Source organism: Populus nigra, chromosome 5 (assembly GCF_951802175.1).
Source record: "Populus nigra chromosome 5, ddPopNigr1.1, whole genome shotgun sequence".
Lineage (NCBI taxonomy): Eukaryota > Viridiplantae > Streptophyta > Magnoliopsida > Malpighiales > Salicaceae > Populus > Populus nigra.
The window spans coordinates 21820252-21835101 of NC_084856.1; the positions used below are offsets into that span (position 1 = coordinate 21820252).

Here is a 14850-nt window from a genome sequence, read left to right on the forward strand (position 1 = left end):
ACTTTCTCATCAATTATTTAAGATTTGATACATAAACATTCCTTCCTGGAAACCGACCTCAACTTTTCCTCACCGACAAAGGAAAGAAAAAGGAAAAGAAGATAGATGACTAATTCGTTTAGGTTGAAAATGTTTTTGTTAAAAAATTTTCAACATTTTTTTAAAATAAAAAAACATTATTTTCATATATTTTCAAATAAATACTTTAATTAAAAATCAATCTTTAAATCATATTTTCTCTCACTTTTTTGTTCTAAATTTCTATTAACATTATAGTGCTTTTGATTTTAAACAAGTGAACTTAGCTCAACTAGATGAAATAGATAGTGAACAATTTTTTTCTCCAATCATTTTTTTCCAATCTACATAATTCGTGGTATGAAACAAGGAATTTTAACTGGTAATCTTCTTGACATAGACAAATATATTTTTTAAAAATGTTATTTTTGTGTTTTAAAAATGTTTTTAAAGAAAAATAATATTTTTAATTTTTTTGCTTTACTTCAAATTAATTGTTTTTGGTGGTTTTAAATTGTTTTGATGTGATAATATTAAAATTAAATTTTAAAAATATAAAAATATTATTTTAATATATTTTTAAATAAAAAATACCTTAAAAAACAATAAATCTTGAATGCAATTTGTGGGGTAAAACAATGAATCTTGTATGCAATTTGTGGGGTTTGGTTGGAGATAATAATTAATAAAATCTAATTCCCCACGTATTCTGGTCTAATTCCTCCATTAATTCAACTTTTTAAAATAATTAATTACAAAAAAATGTTGAGCCTTTGTCTGGTGAGTCAACCCATGCGAATCTTTGATGTTATACACATTCCTTCCAGGAAACTGACCTCAACGTCTCTTCCATGGCACATTAAGGAAACAAGAGAAAGAAGACGATATATCCTCGTTGAGGCACACACAGAGGGTTAAAGATCAACAAGCTGCCCTTGATTAATAACTGGTACAACTTTCTTCCTATTCGTCCATTAATTTCTCTCTGTTTTGGGTTAGATTCCACTTGTTTGGCCATAGCTGTAGCATCATTCATGCTGTTTATATATGTTATTGAGTTTTCCCTTTTAGCTCAAAATGACTCTGTAATTAATTAAGATCTCAGCTAATTTCCCACTGGCTCCTCTCTTTATAACTTTCATTGCTCTTCTTTGCTGGGCTCATATTTTTCTTCTTAAATATTCCTGCTCTGTTCTTTCTATCTCATTATCTTCTGACAGTTATTATTCACTTCTATCTCCTTTCTGATTTTCTTCTTAAAAATGTTGAGTCTTTGTGTGGTGAGTCAACCCATGCGCGTACTCTATTAAATTATTAATTTTCATTCCCAACTTATAATTGGTTAGATAATCTCCACTCGCTCAGCGTATGCTAGTAAACAATAGTAGTTTGATGTTATACACTTTCCTTTCAGGAAACTGACCTCAACGTCCTTATTTAGCCTTTATTTAATATAAGAACTCAAATAATCTCCCAACTGTCCTCCATCCACTAGCTTCTCTCTTTATTTATCAGGTGTAAGATCTCAACTAGCTAGTCTTTGACTAATAGTGAATCTGAAAGAATAAAAATATGGATTGTCAATCAATTTTTGCAGTCTGCCTTCTGATCTCACTTCTCCATTTGAATTTTCCAGTTGGTGTTAAATAATATGGTTTCGGTTATATTACTGACCATTATAACTATAATTATAATAATTATATCGTTTGTTTTCTTATTGCTTGTTACAGGGAATAATTATCACAAGTAGAGCTTACTTCTACATATATCAAGCATATACAAATATGGCTTCCTCTTCTTCTCCACTACTCTATACTAATTTGAAGCACGAAGTGTTCCTCAGTTTTAGAGGCACAGACACCCGCAATAGTTTCACCAGTCATCTTTATGATGCTTTGCAGCGAAACCACATTGATGCTTACATCGATAATAAACTTGATGGAGGAGAAAAGATCGAGCCTGCCCTCTTGGAAAGGATTGAAGAGTCGTTTATTTCGCTAGTCATTTTCTCTGAAAATTATGCAGATTCTACTTTCTGTTTGAGGGAACTCTCCAAGATTCTTGAGTGCATGGAGACCAAACAACAGATGGTCTTACCAGTTTTTTACCGACTTGATCCCACCCATGTTCAAAATCTGACTGGGAGCTATAGAGATGCACTTTGCAAGCATGAAAGAGATTGCAGTTCTGAAGAAGTAGAGAGTTGGAGACATGCTTTGAAAGAAATAGCTAATCTCAAGGGCTGGGATTCAAACGTCATTAAGTAAGTTATTAATTTAGTTGCAGCATATTAAACCCCAACTTATGTAAACCATTTTGTTCCAGAATAATGTCGTGTTTGATGTTATGATAAAATTTCTTAGGTTATGACAGCATGTCTTTGTTCTTTATGTTGAATGCTAAGCTGATTACTGTTGATAAAAATCGATGAAGAAGACTGCAGCAAGAAGGATGAAGAAGTTGCAGAAATTCTGTTAAAACAGTTAAGAAGGCAGTTAAAACCGTTATTTCTGTTTTTCTGTTTTTACTGTTACAAAACTGATTGTAAATCAGTTTTACGTGAGATGATCTTGATTCCTAAAATAAAGGAATCAGTTACATGAATTAAGTATAAAAGCAAGGCTACAGAATTGAAAAACAATAAGAAAAATATACAGAACTTCTTCATTAAACTTCTCTGCACATTCAAGCTTTATTTCTTCTATCATATTCTTCTTCTTCTTCTTCAACAAAATACCAGAAATCAAACATGGTATCAGAGCTACAAACTGATTCCTGAGAGGGGCGTAGACTGTGAAAAAAAGAGATTGATTAAACTGTTAATTACTCAAAAATGGTAGGATCAAGCTCAGCTGAGGAGACTTAAGAACTCCACAGTTCAATGGCACGAATTATGATTTTTGGGCTGTAAAAATGGAAACTGTCCTCATAGCACTCGATCTATGGGAAGTAGTTGAAGATGGAATAAAGTCTCATCAAGCACCTGAGATTGCAGGAGGATCAGGCGATGAAGAGAATGAGGCTGATCAAATTATATTGCATGCATCCACGGCATCCAGAGAAGAAAAAATCAAGAATGCAAAGGCTTTAAGCCTCATACAAGGAGCATTAACAGATGATCTATTCCCACGTATAAGAAATGAGAAAACTGCAAAAGGAGCATGGGACATCTTGAGCAGAGAATTCAGAGGAGATAAAAAGGTTAGAGCTGTGAAACTTCAAGGAGTAAGAGCAGACTTTGAATATTTGAGAATGACAGAAAGTGAAAGCTTAGATGGTTATCTAGCTAAATTCTTTGCAACTATAAACAACCTAAAATCATTAGGTGAAGATGTATCAGAAAACAGAATTGTGCAGAAATTATTAATGAGTTTAAGCAGAAGATATAAATCCATTGTGTCTATAATTGAAGAGACACGTGATCTTGAAGTTCTAAGAGCAGAAGAAGTCATTGCTTCTGTTAAAGTATATGATAAGAGGGAGGATCTGCATGATGAAAGGGATAAGCTAAGAGGAACAGAAAAAGCCTTTAGCAGTTTTAAAATTGGAAACAATCAAGCTTACAATTCTCACAAGAGTTTCCAAGGCAGACCTACACAAAAATGGCAACCACAAGACAGGAGGGGATCAAACTGGAATCCAAACAGAACTCTGAATTACAGCAACTCAAACTGGAATAACACTAGTGGTGGGAGCAGTCAAGCAGGAGAAAAACCACAGTGTCAAGTTTGTCAAAAACATCATTTTGGATTGTGCAGGCACAAAGGAAAACCAAGATGTGGAAGATGCAATCGGTTTGGCCATATTACAAAAGATTGTGAAAGTCAGAATCACAAACAACTTGCAAATTATGCTAAAGAAGAAGGAGTCATCACTGGAACCATGTTCTATGCTTGCCATGCTGCAAGTTTGCAAGACAAAAAGATATGGTTTGTGGATAGTGCCTGCAGCAATCACATGACTTCTCAAGAATCTGAATTAATCAACATTGATAGATCAGTAACATGCAAAGTGAAGATGGGCTCAGGAGACCTTGTACAAGCTACTAGAAAAGGTACATTGGTTGTGGAAACTCAGCATGGGAAGAGATACATAAAAGAAGTGTTGCTTGTTCCCGGATTGGATGAAAACTTACTAAGTGTAGGGCAGATGATGGAGCATGGCTATTACATTCTGTTTGGAGGTAACAAGGCAGTAATATTTGATGATGAAAGCCTCAACAATGTTATAGCAATAGTAATCATGGGAGGAAATCGATGCTTTCCACTTTCACTTGAAAGTATTACACCTGCAGCAAGGAAAGCTTCAGTGACTGAGGATTCCTGGATATGGCATAGGAGACTTGGACACTTGAACTTTGCCAGCATGAAGAAGATGCAGCAGAAAGAGATGGTGTGTGGACTTCCTGCTCTGACTGAAGTAGAAGATGTTTGTGCAGGCTGTGCATCAGGCAAACATCACAGGGAGAAATTCATCAAAGAGCAAGTGTGGAGAGCAAGCAATCCACTGGAATTGATCCACACTGATCTGTGTGGACCAATGCAGAATGACTCTGTGGGAGGAAACAGATACTTCATCACATTCATTGATGATTACTCAAGAATGTGCTGGGTATACTTTCTCAGAAATAAATCTGGTGCACTGAATGTATTCAAGAAATTCAAAGCATTCGTTGAGCTGCAAAGTGGACACAAATTGAAGAAGCTAAGAAGTGACAGAGGAGGAGAATATACTTCTAAAGAATTTGAAGAGTTCTGTGAGAAGCAAGGAATGGAGAGGCAATTGACAGTTGCATACTCCCCTCAACAGAATGGAGTTGCAGAAAGGAGAAACAGAACAATTTGTGAGATGGGGAGATCTATGCTGATAGAGAAAGGAATGCCAGTAACCTTCTGGGCAGAAGCTGTTAATACAGCTGTGTATATACAGAACAGATGTTATACAACATCTGTTGCAGAAAAGACTCCTTTTGAAGCCTTCACGGGAAGGAAGCCAGGAGTCAAGCATTTGAAGGTGTTCGGTTGCTTGTGTTACACACATATCCCAGCATCACTAAGGCAGAAATGGGATAGCAAAGCTGGAAAGGGAGTGTTTGTTGGATATGGCAGCTGTGAAAAAGGGTATAGGATATATGATCTGAAAACTAAGAAGATTGTTCTCTCAAGAAGTGTGATTTTCAGTGAAGATAAAGCGTGGAATTGGAAGGGAAAACTGATGAACCAAATCCACTTGTCCTTCAATCATGAAGGAGGTATAATTGAAGGTGAGAATCTTGAGGAACACACTTCTGAAATTCAACCCGACAATGTTGAACATTGCAATCAAAATCCTATAGTTGAAGAGTCAGCCGAGAAGATTGATAGTGTTAACAGTCAACAATCTTCACCAAGCTCTACTCCAGTGAAACTAAAGACCTTGGAAGACATATATGCAAGGTGTCACATGTGCATCATAGAACCCGAGAATTATCAAGAGGCTGCTGGGGATAAAGCCTGGCAGGAGGCTATGAAGGAAGAATTGGAAGTGATAGAGAAGAACAATACTTGGGAATTAGTGGAAAGACCAAGTGATAAACCTGTTATAGGAGTGAAATGGGTGTACAAAACCAAGCTTCATCTTGATGGATCAGTTCAGAAACACAAGGCTCGACTTGTAGCAAAGGGTTATGCACAGAAATCTGGAATTGATTACAATGAAACCTTTGCACCAGTAGCAAGGTTAGATACAATTCGAACTCTCATTGCACTTGCAGCACAGAAGGGATGGAAGTTGTTTCAATTGGATGTCAAGTCAGCATTCCTAAATGGTGTACTTGAAGAAGAAGTATATGTTGAGCAGCCTGAAGGGTTTGAAGTAAAGAATGCAGGACACAAAGTTTACAAACTAAAAAAGGCTTTGTATGGATTAAAACAGGCACCGAGAGCCTGGTATAGTGAGATTGATACATATCTCTCTATGTGCAATTTTAAAAGGAGTGGAAGTGAAGCTACTCTATATACAAGATCAGACATGGAAGGAAATTTGATCATAGTTTCAATCTATGTTGATGACATAGTGTACACTGGCAGCAGTGAGAGGCTTCTCAATGAATTCAAAAGGGAAATGATGCAGAGATATGAGATGTCTGATCTTGGACTTCTTCACCATTTTCTTGGCATGGGGATACTGCAAACCAATCGAGGAGTGTTTATTCATCAAGGGAAATATGCCAAATCTCTGCTCAGTAAGTTTGGACTTGATGATTGCAAACCAGTTTCCATTCCCCTGGCCACTGGAGAGAAACTGAAGAAGAAAGATGGAAGTGAGTTGGCTGATGAAAGTCTTTATAGAAGAATAGTAGGAAGTCTACTATATTTGACAGCTACAAGACCTGATCTAATGTATGCTGCAAGTTTATTATCAAGGTTCATGACTGGACCTACCAGGATTCACATGGGAGCTGCAAAAAGAGTTCTAAGATATGTGCAAGGAACTCTCAGTTATGGGATTGAATATGTGAGGGAGCAATCAGCAACTCTCATTGGATTTTGTGATGCAGATTGGGCAGGAAGTGAAGATGATAGCAGGAGTACTTCAGGCTATGCATTCAGTTTTGGAAGTGGAGCATTCTCCTGGTCTTCTGTAAAACAAAACACAGTAGCATTGTCAACTGCAGAAGCTGAGTATGTCTCAGCATCTGAAGCAACTGCTCAGGCCATTTGGCTACGGTTTGTGCTTGATGATTTTGGGGAAATGCAAGCTGAAGCAACACCCTTGTTCTGTGATAACATGTCAGCAATTTCGATGGCCAAGAATCCAGTTTTTCATCAGAGAACAAGACACATAAACAGAAAGTATCACTTTATAAGAGAGGCTCTGCAAGAAGGAGTAATTGATGTCAAGTTCTGCAGAAGTGAAGAACAACTTGCAGACATCTTCACAAAGGCATTACCCAAAGACAGATTTAAGAAATTAAGACTGGATCTTGGAGTTAAATCAGTAAACAGCTTAGGAGAGGCTGTTGAAAGCTAAGCTGATTACTGTTGATAAAAATCGATGAAGAAGACTGCAGCAAGAAGGATGAAGAAGTTGCAGAAATTCTGTTAAAACAGTTAAGAAGGCAGTTAAAACCGTTATTTCTGTTTTTCTGTTTTTACTGTTACAAAACTGATTGTAAATCAGTTTTACGTGAGATGATCTTGATTCCTAAAATAAAGGAATCAGTTACATGAATTAAGTATAAAAGCAAGGCTACAGAATTGAAAAACAATAAGAAAAATATACAGAACTTCTTCATTAAACTTCTCTGCACATTCAAGCTTTATTTCTTCTATCATATTCTTCTTCTTCTTCTTCAACAAAATACCAGAAATCAAACACTTTATTTATTATGCACTGCAGGGATGAGACCAAGCTAATTCAGGAAATTGTTTCCGACATTCAAAAGAAATTTAGCCATGAGCTGCCACTCTAATTCGATGCAGAACGCCTTGTTGGAATGAAATCACGCGTTAAAGACATCGAATCATTACTATCCTTTGGATCAACCGGTGTGCTCATCGTGGGAATCTGGGGGATGGGTGGTATAGGTAAGTCAACGACGGCTGATGTTGTGTATCATCGAAACCGTAGTAAATTTGAAGGCCATTGCTTTTTCCAAAATGTGAGGGAAGAATCAAAGAAGCATGGAGTGAATCATGTAAGACAGGAAATTCTTGGTGAAGTATTAGAGAAAAAAGATATGACTATACGCCCAATAGGGTTACCCCCGGCCATTAAGCGAATGCTTCAAAGAAAAAAAGTCCTCATAGTTCTTGATGATGTCGATGATCCACAAGATTTAAAATATTTACTAGGAGAGGATGGTTTGTTTGGCCAAGGAAGTAGAATCATGGTGACTAGTAGAGATAGGCAAGTGCTTATAAATGCATGTGATGAAGACAAAATTTACGAGGTTGAAATTTTAGATGAAGACGATGCACTTCGACTCTTCAGCTTACATTCTTTTAAACAAGATCGTCCCATAGAAGGATATACTGGGCTATCAAAAACTGTGGTAAGCTGTGTTAAGGGCATTCCATTAGTTCTCCAGGTTTTAGGTGCCAATCTATACAATGAAAGGAGTGTTGAATACTGGGAAAGTACGGTGGCACAGCTAAGAACAAATGGTAGCGAAGACATTAAGAAACATTTGGAAATGTGTTATCATGAATTAAATCAGACAGAAAAGAAAATATTTCTTGATATAGCATGTTTCTTTGGACTGTGCGAAAGGGATATCCTCCAACAAACACTAGATCTGAAAGAAAGAAGTGGGATCGATCGTCTCGCTGATATGTGTCTCATAAAAATTGTTCAAGACAAGATCTGGATGCATGATGTACTACTACTTCTAGGGCGAGAAATCGTCCTCCGAGAAAATGATGACCCTAGAGAACGTCGCAGGTTGTGGGAGGCTGAGGATGTCTGTCGTGTATTAACAACTCAGGTAACGTTTCCAAGTTATTTAATTGACTGTTGCTTGACTTTCTTGTTTATATAAGCTAAGAGATGTAGCCTTGGACACGAATATATATCAAGGCCAGCTTCTTCTTCTTCTTCTTTATTTGTTATATATATACTGATTTACACTTTGCTTTAATTTATTAAATAGGGGACTAGATCAAAAGTGGAAAGCATATCCCTCAACTTGCTTGCAATTCCAAAAGAAATGATCTTAAGTCCTACAGCATTTGAAGGGATGTATAATTTAAGATTGCTCAGAATCTATTACCCACCTTTCTTAAAGTATCGCTCGAAGGAGCAAATTATGAATCGAAAGAGGGTCGGAATCCGCCTTCCACAAGGGCTTCACTTTCTTTCAAGTGAGCTAAGGTTTCTCTACTGGTATAATTACCCTTTGAAATCCTTGCCATCAAATTTTTTCCCTAAGAAACCTTTTCAACTTGAAATGCCTTGTAGCCAGCTTGAACAACTTTGGAATGAATACCAGGTATATATGCTTTATCACCCTTCTTTTTCAAATACAGGACAATTTTGAAATTATTCATAACATTTATCTTTTCTTACATTACTTTTTTTTTTATTATTATTTACAGCCACTTGAGAATTTAAAATTAATGAACCCCCCTTCCTCAAAGCTGAGCTTAATTGATTCAGACCTGTCTAAAGTCCCACACCTTGAGGTTCTACATCCAGGTATACCTTCCTCGATTACATACAGCACCAGACTTACCAGATTCGAGAGTTTCTGTACTTTGCCATCATCAATTGGGTGCCTCCCTCAACTTGTTAGATTAAACTTATCTTTTTGTGAAAGTCTTGCTAGTCTACCAGACAACATTGATGAGTTGAAATCTCTTGCAGAGCTTGATCTTTATTCTTGCTCAAAACTAGCAAGTCTTCCAAATAGCATTTGCAAGTTGAAATGTCTTGCTAAGCTTAATCTTGGTCGTCAGCCAAAATTAGCTAGTTTACCGGACAACATTGGCGAGTTGAGATCTCTTGTAAAGCTTTTTCTTTTTTCTTGCTCAAAACTAGCAAGTCTACCGGACAGCATTGGCGGGTTGAGATCTCTTGAATGGCTTGAGCTTGATGGTTGCTTAGAACTAGCAAGTCTACCAGACAGCATTAGCGAGTTGAAATCTCTCCAATCGCTTAGTCTTAGTGATTCGTCAGGACTAGCAAGTCTACCGAACAACATTGGCGCGTTGAAATCTCTCCAATCGCTTGATCTTAATGGTTGCTCAGGACTAGCAAGTCTACCGGACAGCATTGGCGCGTTGAAATCTCTTGAATCGCTTTATCTTAGTGATTTGTCAGGAGTAGCAAGTCTACCGGACAACATTGGCGCGTTGAAATCTCTTCAATCGCTTTATCTTGAAGGTTGCTCAGGACTAGCAAGTCTACCGGACAGCATTGGCGCGTTGAAATCTCTCGACACGCTTTATCTTAATGGTTGCTCAGGACTAGCAAGTCTACCTGACAGCATTGGCGCGTTAAAATCTCTAAAATAGCGTAATCTTAGTGGTTGCTCAAGACTAGCAAGTTTACCAAATAGCATTGGTTTGTTAAAATCTCTTGACCAGCTTGATCTTAGGGGTTGCTCAAGACTAGCAAGTCTACCGGACAGCATTGGCACGTTGAAATCTCTTAAATGGCTTGGTCTTAGTGGTTGCTCAGGACTAGTAAGTCTACCGGACAGCATTGGCGCGTTGAAATCTCTCGACATGCTTTTTCTTAGTGGTTGCTCAGGACTAGCAAGTCTACCTGACAGCATTGGCGCGTTGAAATCTCTCCAATCGCTTGGTCTTAGTGGTTGCTCAGGACTAGCAAGTCTACCGGACAGCATTAGCGCGTTGAAATCTCTCCCATCGCTTGATCTTAGTGGTTGCTCAGGACTAGCAAGTCTACCGGACAGCATTGGCGCGTTGAAATCTCTCCAATCGCTTCATCTTAATGGTTGCTCAGGACTAGCAAGTCTACCTGACAGCATTGGCGCGTTGAGATGGCTGGATGCGCTTTACCTTACTGGTTGCTCAGGACTAAAAAGTCTACCGGAAAGCATTGGCGAGTTGAAACGTCTTACTATACTCAATCTCAGTAGTTGCTTAAAACTAGCAAGTCTTCCAAACAACATTATTGATCTTGAATTTAATGGATATGACAAACAACGTTGTTATATGCTGAGTGGATTCCAGAAAGTAGAAGAAATTGCATCATCCACCTATAAATTGGGCTGCCATGAATTTTTAAATTTGGGAAATTCTCGTGTGTTAAAAACTCTGGAGAGATTAGGCTCTTTGGTGTGGCTAACAGAATTGAGATTATCTGAGATTGATTTTGAGAGGATACCTGCAAGCATCAAGCACCTTACTAAGCTAAGTGCACTCTATTTAGATGATTGCAAACGGCTTCAATGTTTACCAGAGCTTCCATCAACTCTTCTAGTTTTAATCGCATCAGGTTGCATCTCTCTAAAATCTGTAGCAAGTATATTCATGCAAGGTCATAAAGAATATAAAGTTTATAATCAGGAATTCAATTTCTCTAATTGCCTCCAACTGGATCAGAATTCACGCCCTAGAATTATGGGTGATGCCCGTTTACGAATTCGACACATGGCAACATCATTGTTTTATCAGGTGAATTCTTCCTCCCTCGATCTTGATTTATTTAAAGAAAAAAATCACGATAATTTTTTATATGTATCTCACATTCTCACTCTCTTCGATGCAGGAATATGATCGTCAGAACATTAGAGTTCGGTTGTGTATTCCTGGGTCCGAAGTCCCGGAGTGTTTTAGTTATAAAAATAGAGAAGGATCTTCAGTAAAAATCCGGCAACCAGCTCATTGTTGTCGTGGTTTCACTTTCTGCGCTGTTGTTTCATTTGGCCAAAGCGAGGAAAGGCGTCCGGTTAATATTGAATGTGAATGCCATTTGATAATCAAAGATGGAACCCAGATTGATCTCAGTTCCTACTACTACAGAGAATATGGAAGAATGGCGAGCAGTATTGTATGGAAAAGGGAGCATGTGTTCATTTGGAGTGTCCACTGCAAGTGCTTTTTCAAGGAGGCCTCGTTTCATTTCAAACCACTGTGCGGAGCTACTGATGTGGTGGTTAAGTGTGGAGTCCATCCATTGTTAAAGTAGGAGCAACCATACGCTAAAATGGACAAACTTGTGACATTGGTAACTCGTCTTCTCCTCTTCTTTTTCTATACAAATATGAAGCAACTCAATTAAATTGAATCAAACATGAAACCAAATAGTCTTATGAATTAGAGAAGAAAAGGATATATTTATCCTCCTACTTTAACATGATTCTTAACTAGGTCCCGAACAAAACAAAATAATAATTATCAATTGGATCCCATCAATCACATATTACCAATTAACCCCACCATTAAAATTTATGATATAAATGACATCATTTTAAGGGGTGGTTCTAAATTTGGGATAAAAATAAATAAAAAAATTCAGGTTTGGTAAGTTAACCCGAGTTAATTTTTATTATTTTTAATAGATTTTTTTTTCTCAATTTCATCCTTCAACACTAGATTGATTGAGAATTTAGCTTCATATTTGTTTATTTGTTTTTTATGGGGTTATTGAGATCTCAAGATCTAGGTTACAAGTTTTGTGGGTTACCACAGATATCTCAAGTTTTTTTTGGTCATTTTTTAATTGATTTTTTTATTTTCATCATTTAACATTGAGCTGATTGAGAATTTAACTTCATATTTTTATTTTATTTATTTCTATAGATTCCCATTCTCATAATCCGAGTTTAACAAGTTAACCCGGGTTGAATTGATATATTTTTTTAATTGATTTTTTTTAATTAAATTTTTTAACATTAAATTAATTAAAAAATATATTTTATAATTTATTTTTTATAAAATTACCATGATGTCATGACGGGATCAATGGTTACCTCAAGCTTTTTCATATTGAAATTGTATTTTATATTGAAATTGAGTCAAATTCGGAGCTGTAGAACTGTAGACATTTGTATTTTATATTGAAATTGTTTTGACTCAAAAAGGTTATTTTGATTTTAATGAATTGTCAGGAGAAACTATTAATTCGGAGGAGGAGAGCGTATCTAATAGAATTCGACAAGTTTCCCCATCTCAGGGTCCAACACTGCCCATTTTGCAGAAAATTATCAATTTAAGTGATAAAATTCAGGTACTTATTTTGAACTTTGGTGGTGTTGGGTATCGTATGATGACTTGAAAAGACTTGGTTTTAGTTGTAGAATTCGGGCAATTTTAAATTTCATTGTTTTAGCTAGTAAATTAGGTTTTTGCATTATTATGTTGATGGGGGTATTGATTTGTTATCTTTCTTTGAATTTAATTGTTGTTGTTTCAGAATTTGAAGAAAGAACACTCAAATCTCTCTAATCAAGTAAAGACTGCCAAGGATTCCTTTCTTGGCCCCAATATTTTAGACACCCTTCAAAAACTCGGTGAGTATCCAATAGTGAAACTAATTTATTTCTTCTTTTCATTTTTTATTTTTTTAGAGGGGTTTGGTTTTGATAGTTTACTAGTTGAAATATTGGTCAGGTAATGAATATGAACTTCTTAAAAAGAAGTATCTACAAGAGTTGTCTGAGAGGAAGAGGCTTTACAATGAGGTGATCAAGCTTAAAAGGAATATTAGGGTCTTCTGTAGATGCAGACCACTAAATCAAGTCGAAATAACAAATGGTTCGAAGTATGTAGTTGAATTTGACTCTTCCCAAGATAATGAGTTGCAGATCACTTCCTCTGATTCTTCCAAAAAGCAATTTAAGTTTGACCATGTTTTTGGGCCTGAGGATAATCAAGGTGATCTGATGTTTTATTTATGTATTGCTACTGCAGACATCCTGTTAAAGATTATATGTGCAATTGAAGCTTTTAATCCTATGTCTGTATGATATGCAGAGGCTGTTTTTGTACAAACTAAACCAATAGTCGCTTCAGTTTTGGATGGCTACAATGTCTGCATATTCGCCTATGGACAAACTGGAACTGGAAAGACATTTACTATGGAGGGCAGCCCAGAAAATAGGGGAGTGAACTACAGAACATTGGATGAGTTGTTCTCAAGAGAGAAGTGGCATTATGAGATATGGTCCTTTTTGTTAGTATGATGGAGGTTTACAATGAGAAGATAAGGGACCTCTTGATTGATAGTTCCAACCAACCGCCTTAAAAGTTAGTTTCCTCTTTTATTGCTACTGTATTGATCTGATAATCAAAATATAGTCATTTATGTCAAATTTTTTGGTTGCAAAAATTTTATATTAATAATTTTCTGTAGCACTGATTTATATCATTTTGCTACTTGGTGAGGGAAATTAACTATTGGTTAGTACAAACATCATGCGTGTGGCTATTTGACAAGAAAAGTGGATCGTGGAAGTTCTGTATCAGCCCAATTTTCATTTGAGCACTCGATAGCAAATGATAATAAATACCTTGCTCCTCTCTAGTGTAGATAAGCATGACATCTAATTGGGTTTAGGGTTTAAAAGATTATGTAAAGACTCCTATTTGAAAGCCCACTGGTATGAAAGATTTATAGTCTAACGTTAAGAAATTGAGTTACATGAATGAAGTTCGATGAAATTTTAGTTTTCTTACATGCATGAAGGTTGGAGATAAAACAAACTGCTGAAGGAACACAAGAAGTCCCAGGACTTGTTGAAACTCGGGTGACTGGCACGGAGGATGTGTGGGATTTACTCAAGTCTGGAAGTCGGGCCAGGTCTGTTGGATCAACCAGCGCTAATGAGCTTAGCAGCCGTTCTCATGGGTAAAAATGAACTCTGCTTTCTTTTCTTGGTTTATTCTTTCTAAGAATATACTTTATGGTATATCACATTTAATAGCAACTAAATAGTTTTTTGGATCCGTGAATCCAAACTATTCAAGGAATATACTGATTAATTAAAGTGGTAGTATTAATGACCACAACATTGTTGGTCTATAGTTTTTTGCGAGTAACAGTGAAAGGGGAGAATTTAATTGATGGACAAAAGACAAGGAGTCACCTATGGACGGTCGATTTGGCTGGAAGTGAACGTGTGGGAAAGGTTGATGTTGATGGTGAAAGATGGAAGGAATCGCAATTCATTAATAAATCTCTTTCAGCACTTGGTGATGTTATATCTGCCCTCGCATCTAGAACTGGCCACATTCCTTACAGGTCTTTCTCTCACACAGTCACTCTTGTAACATGCTATCCAATTATCATATTAATGAAGATATTTGTTTTCTTCCGATTAGGAACTCAAAGCTAACCCATATGCTACAGAGCTCTCTCGGTGAGTATTAAGTTTACTATTTT

General features: G+C 36.7%; 1 protein-coding gene and 1 pseudogene across 1 annotated transcript; both read left to right on the forward strand.

Annotated features, from left to right (window-relative positions):
• Window positions 1-973: 973 nt before the first annotated feature.
• Window positions 974-11670, forward strand: LOC133694888 (disease resistance protein RPV1-like; annotated as a pseudogene).
• A 2-nt stretch (window positions 11671-11672) lies between these two features.
• Window positions 11673-14414, forward strand: LOC133695309 (kinesin-like protein KIN-14S; the record flags this gene model as incomplete). The annotated part of the gene is made up of 6 exons (XM_062117232.1): window positions 11673-11694; window positions 12578-12696; window positions 12883-12979; window positions 13080-13343; window positions 13443-13715; window positions 14155-14414. Coding segments are annotated over 5 exons (711 nt in total), but the record flags the coding sequence as incomplete, so codon positions are not given.
• Window positions 14415-14850: the final 436 nt, after the last annotated feature.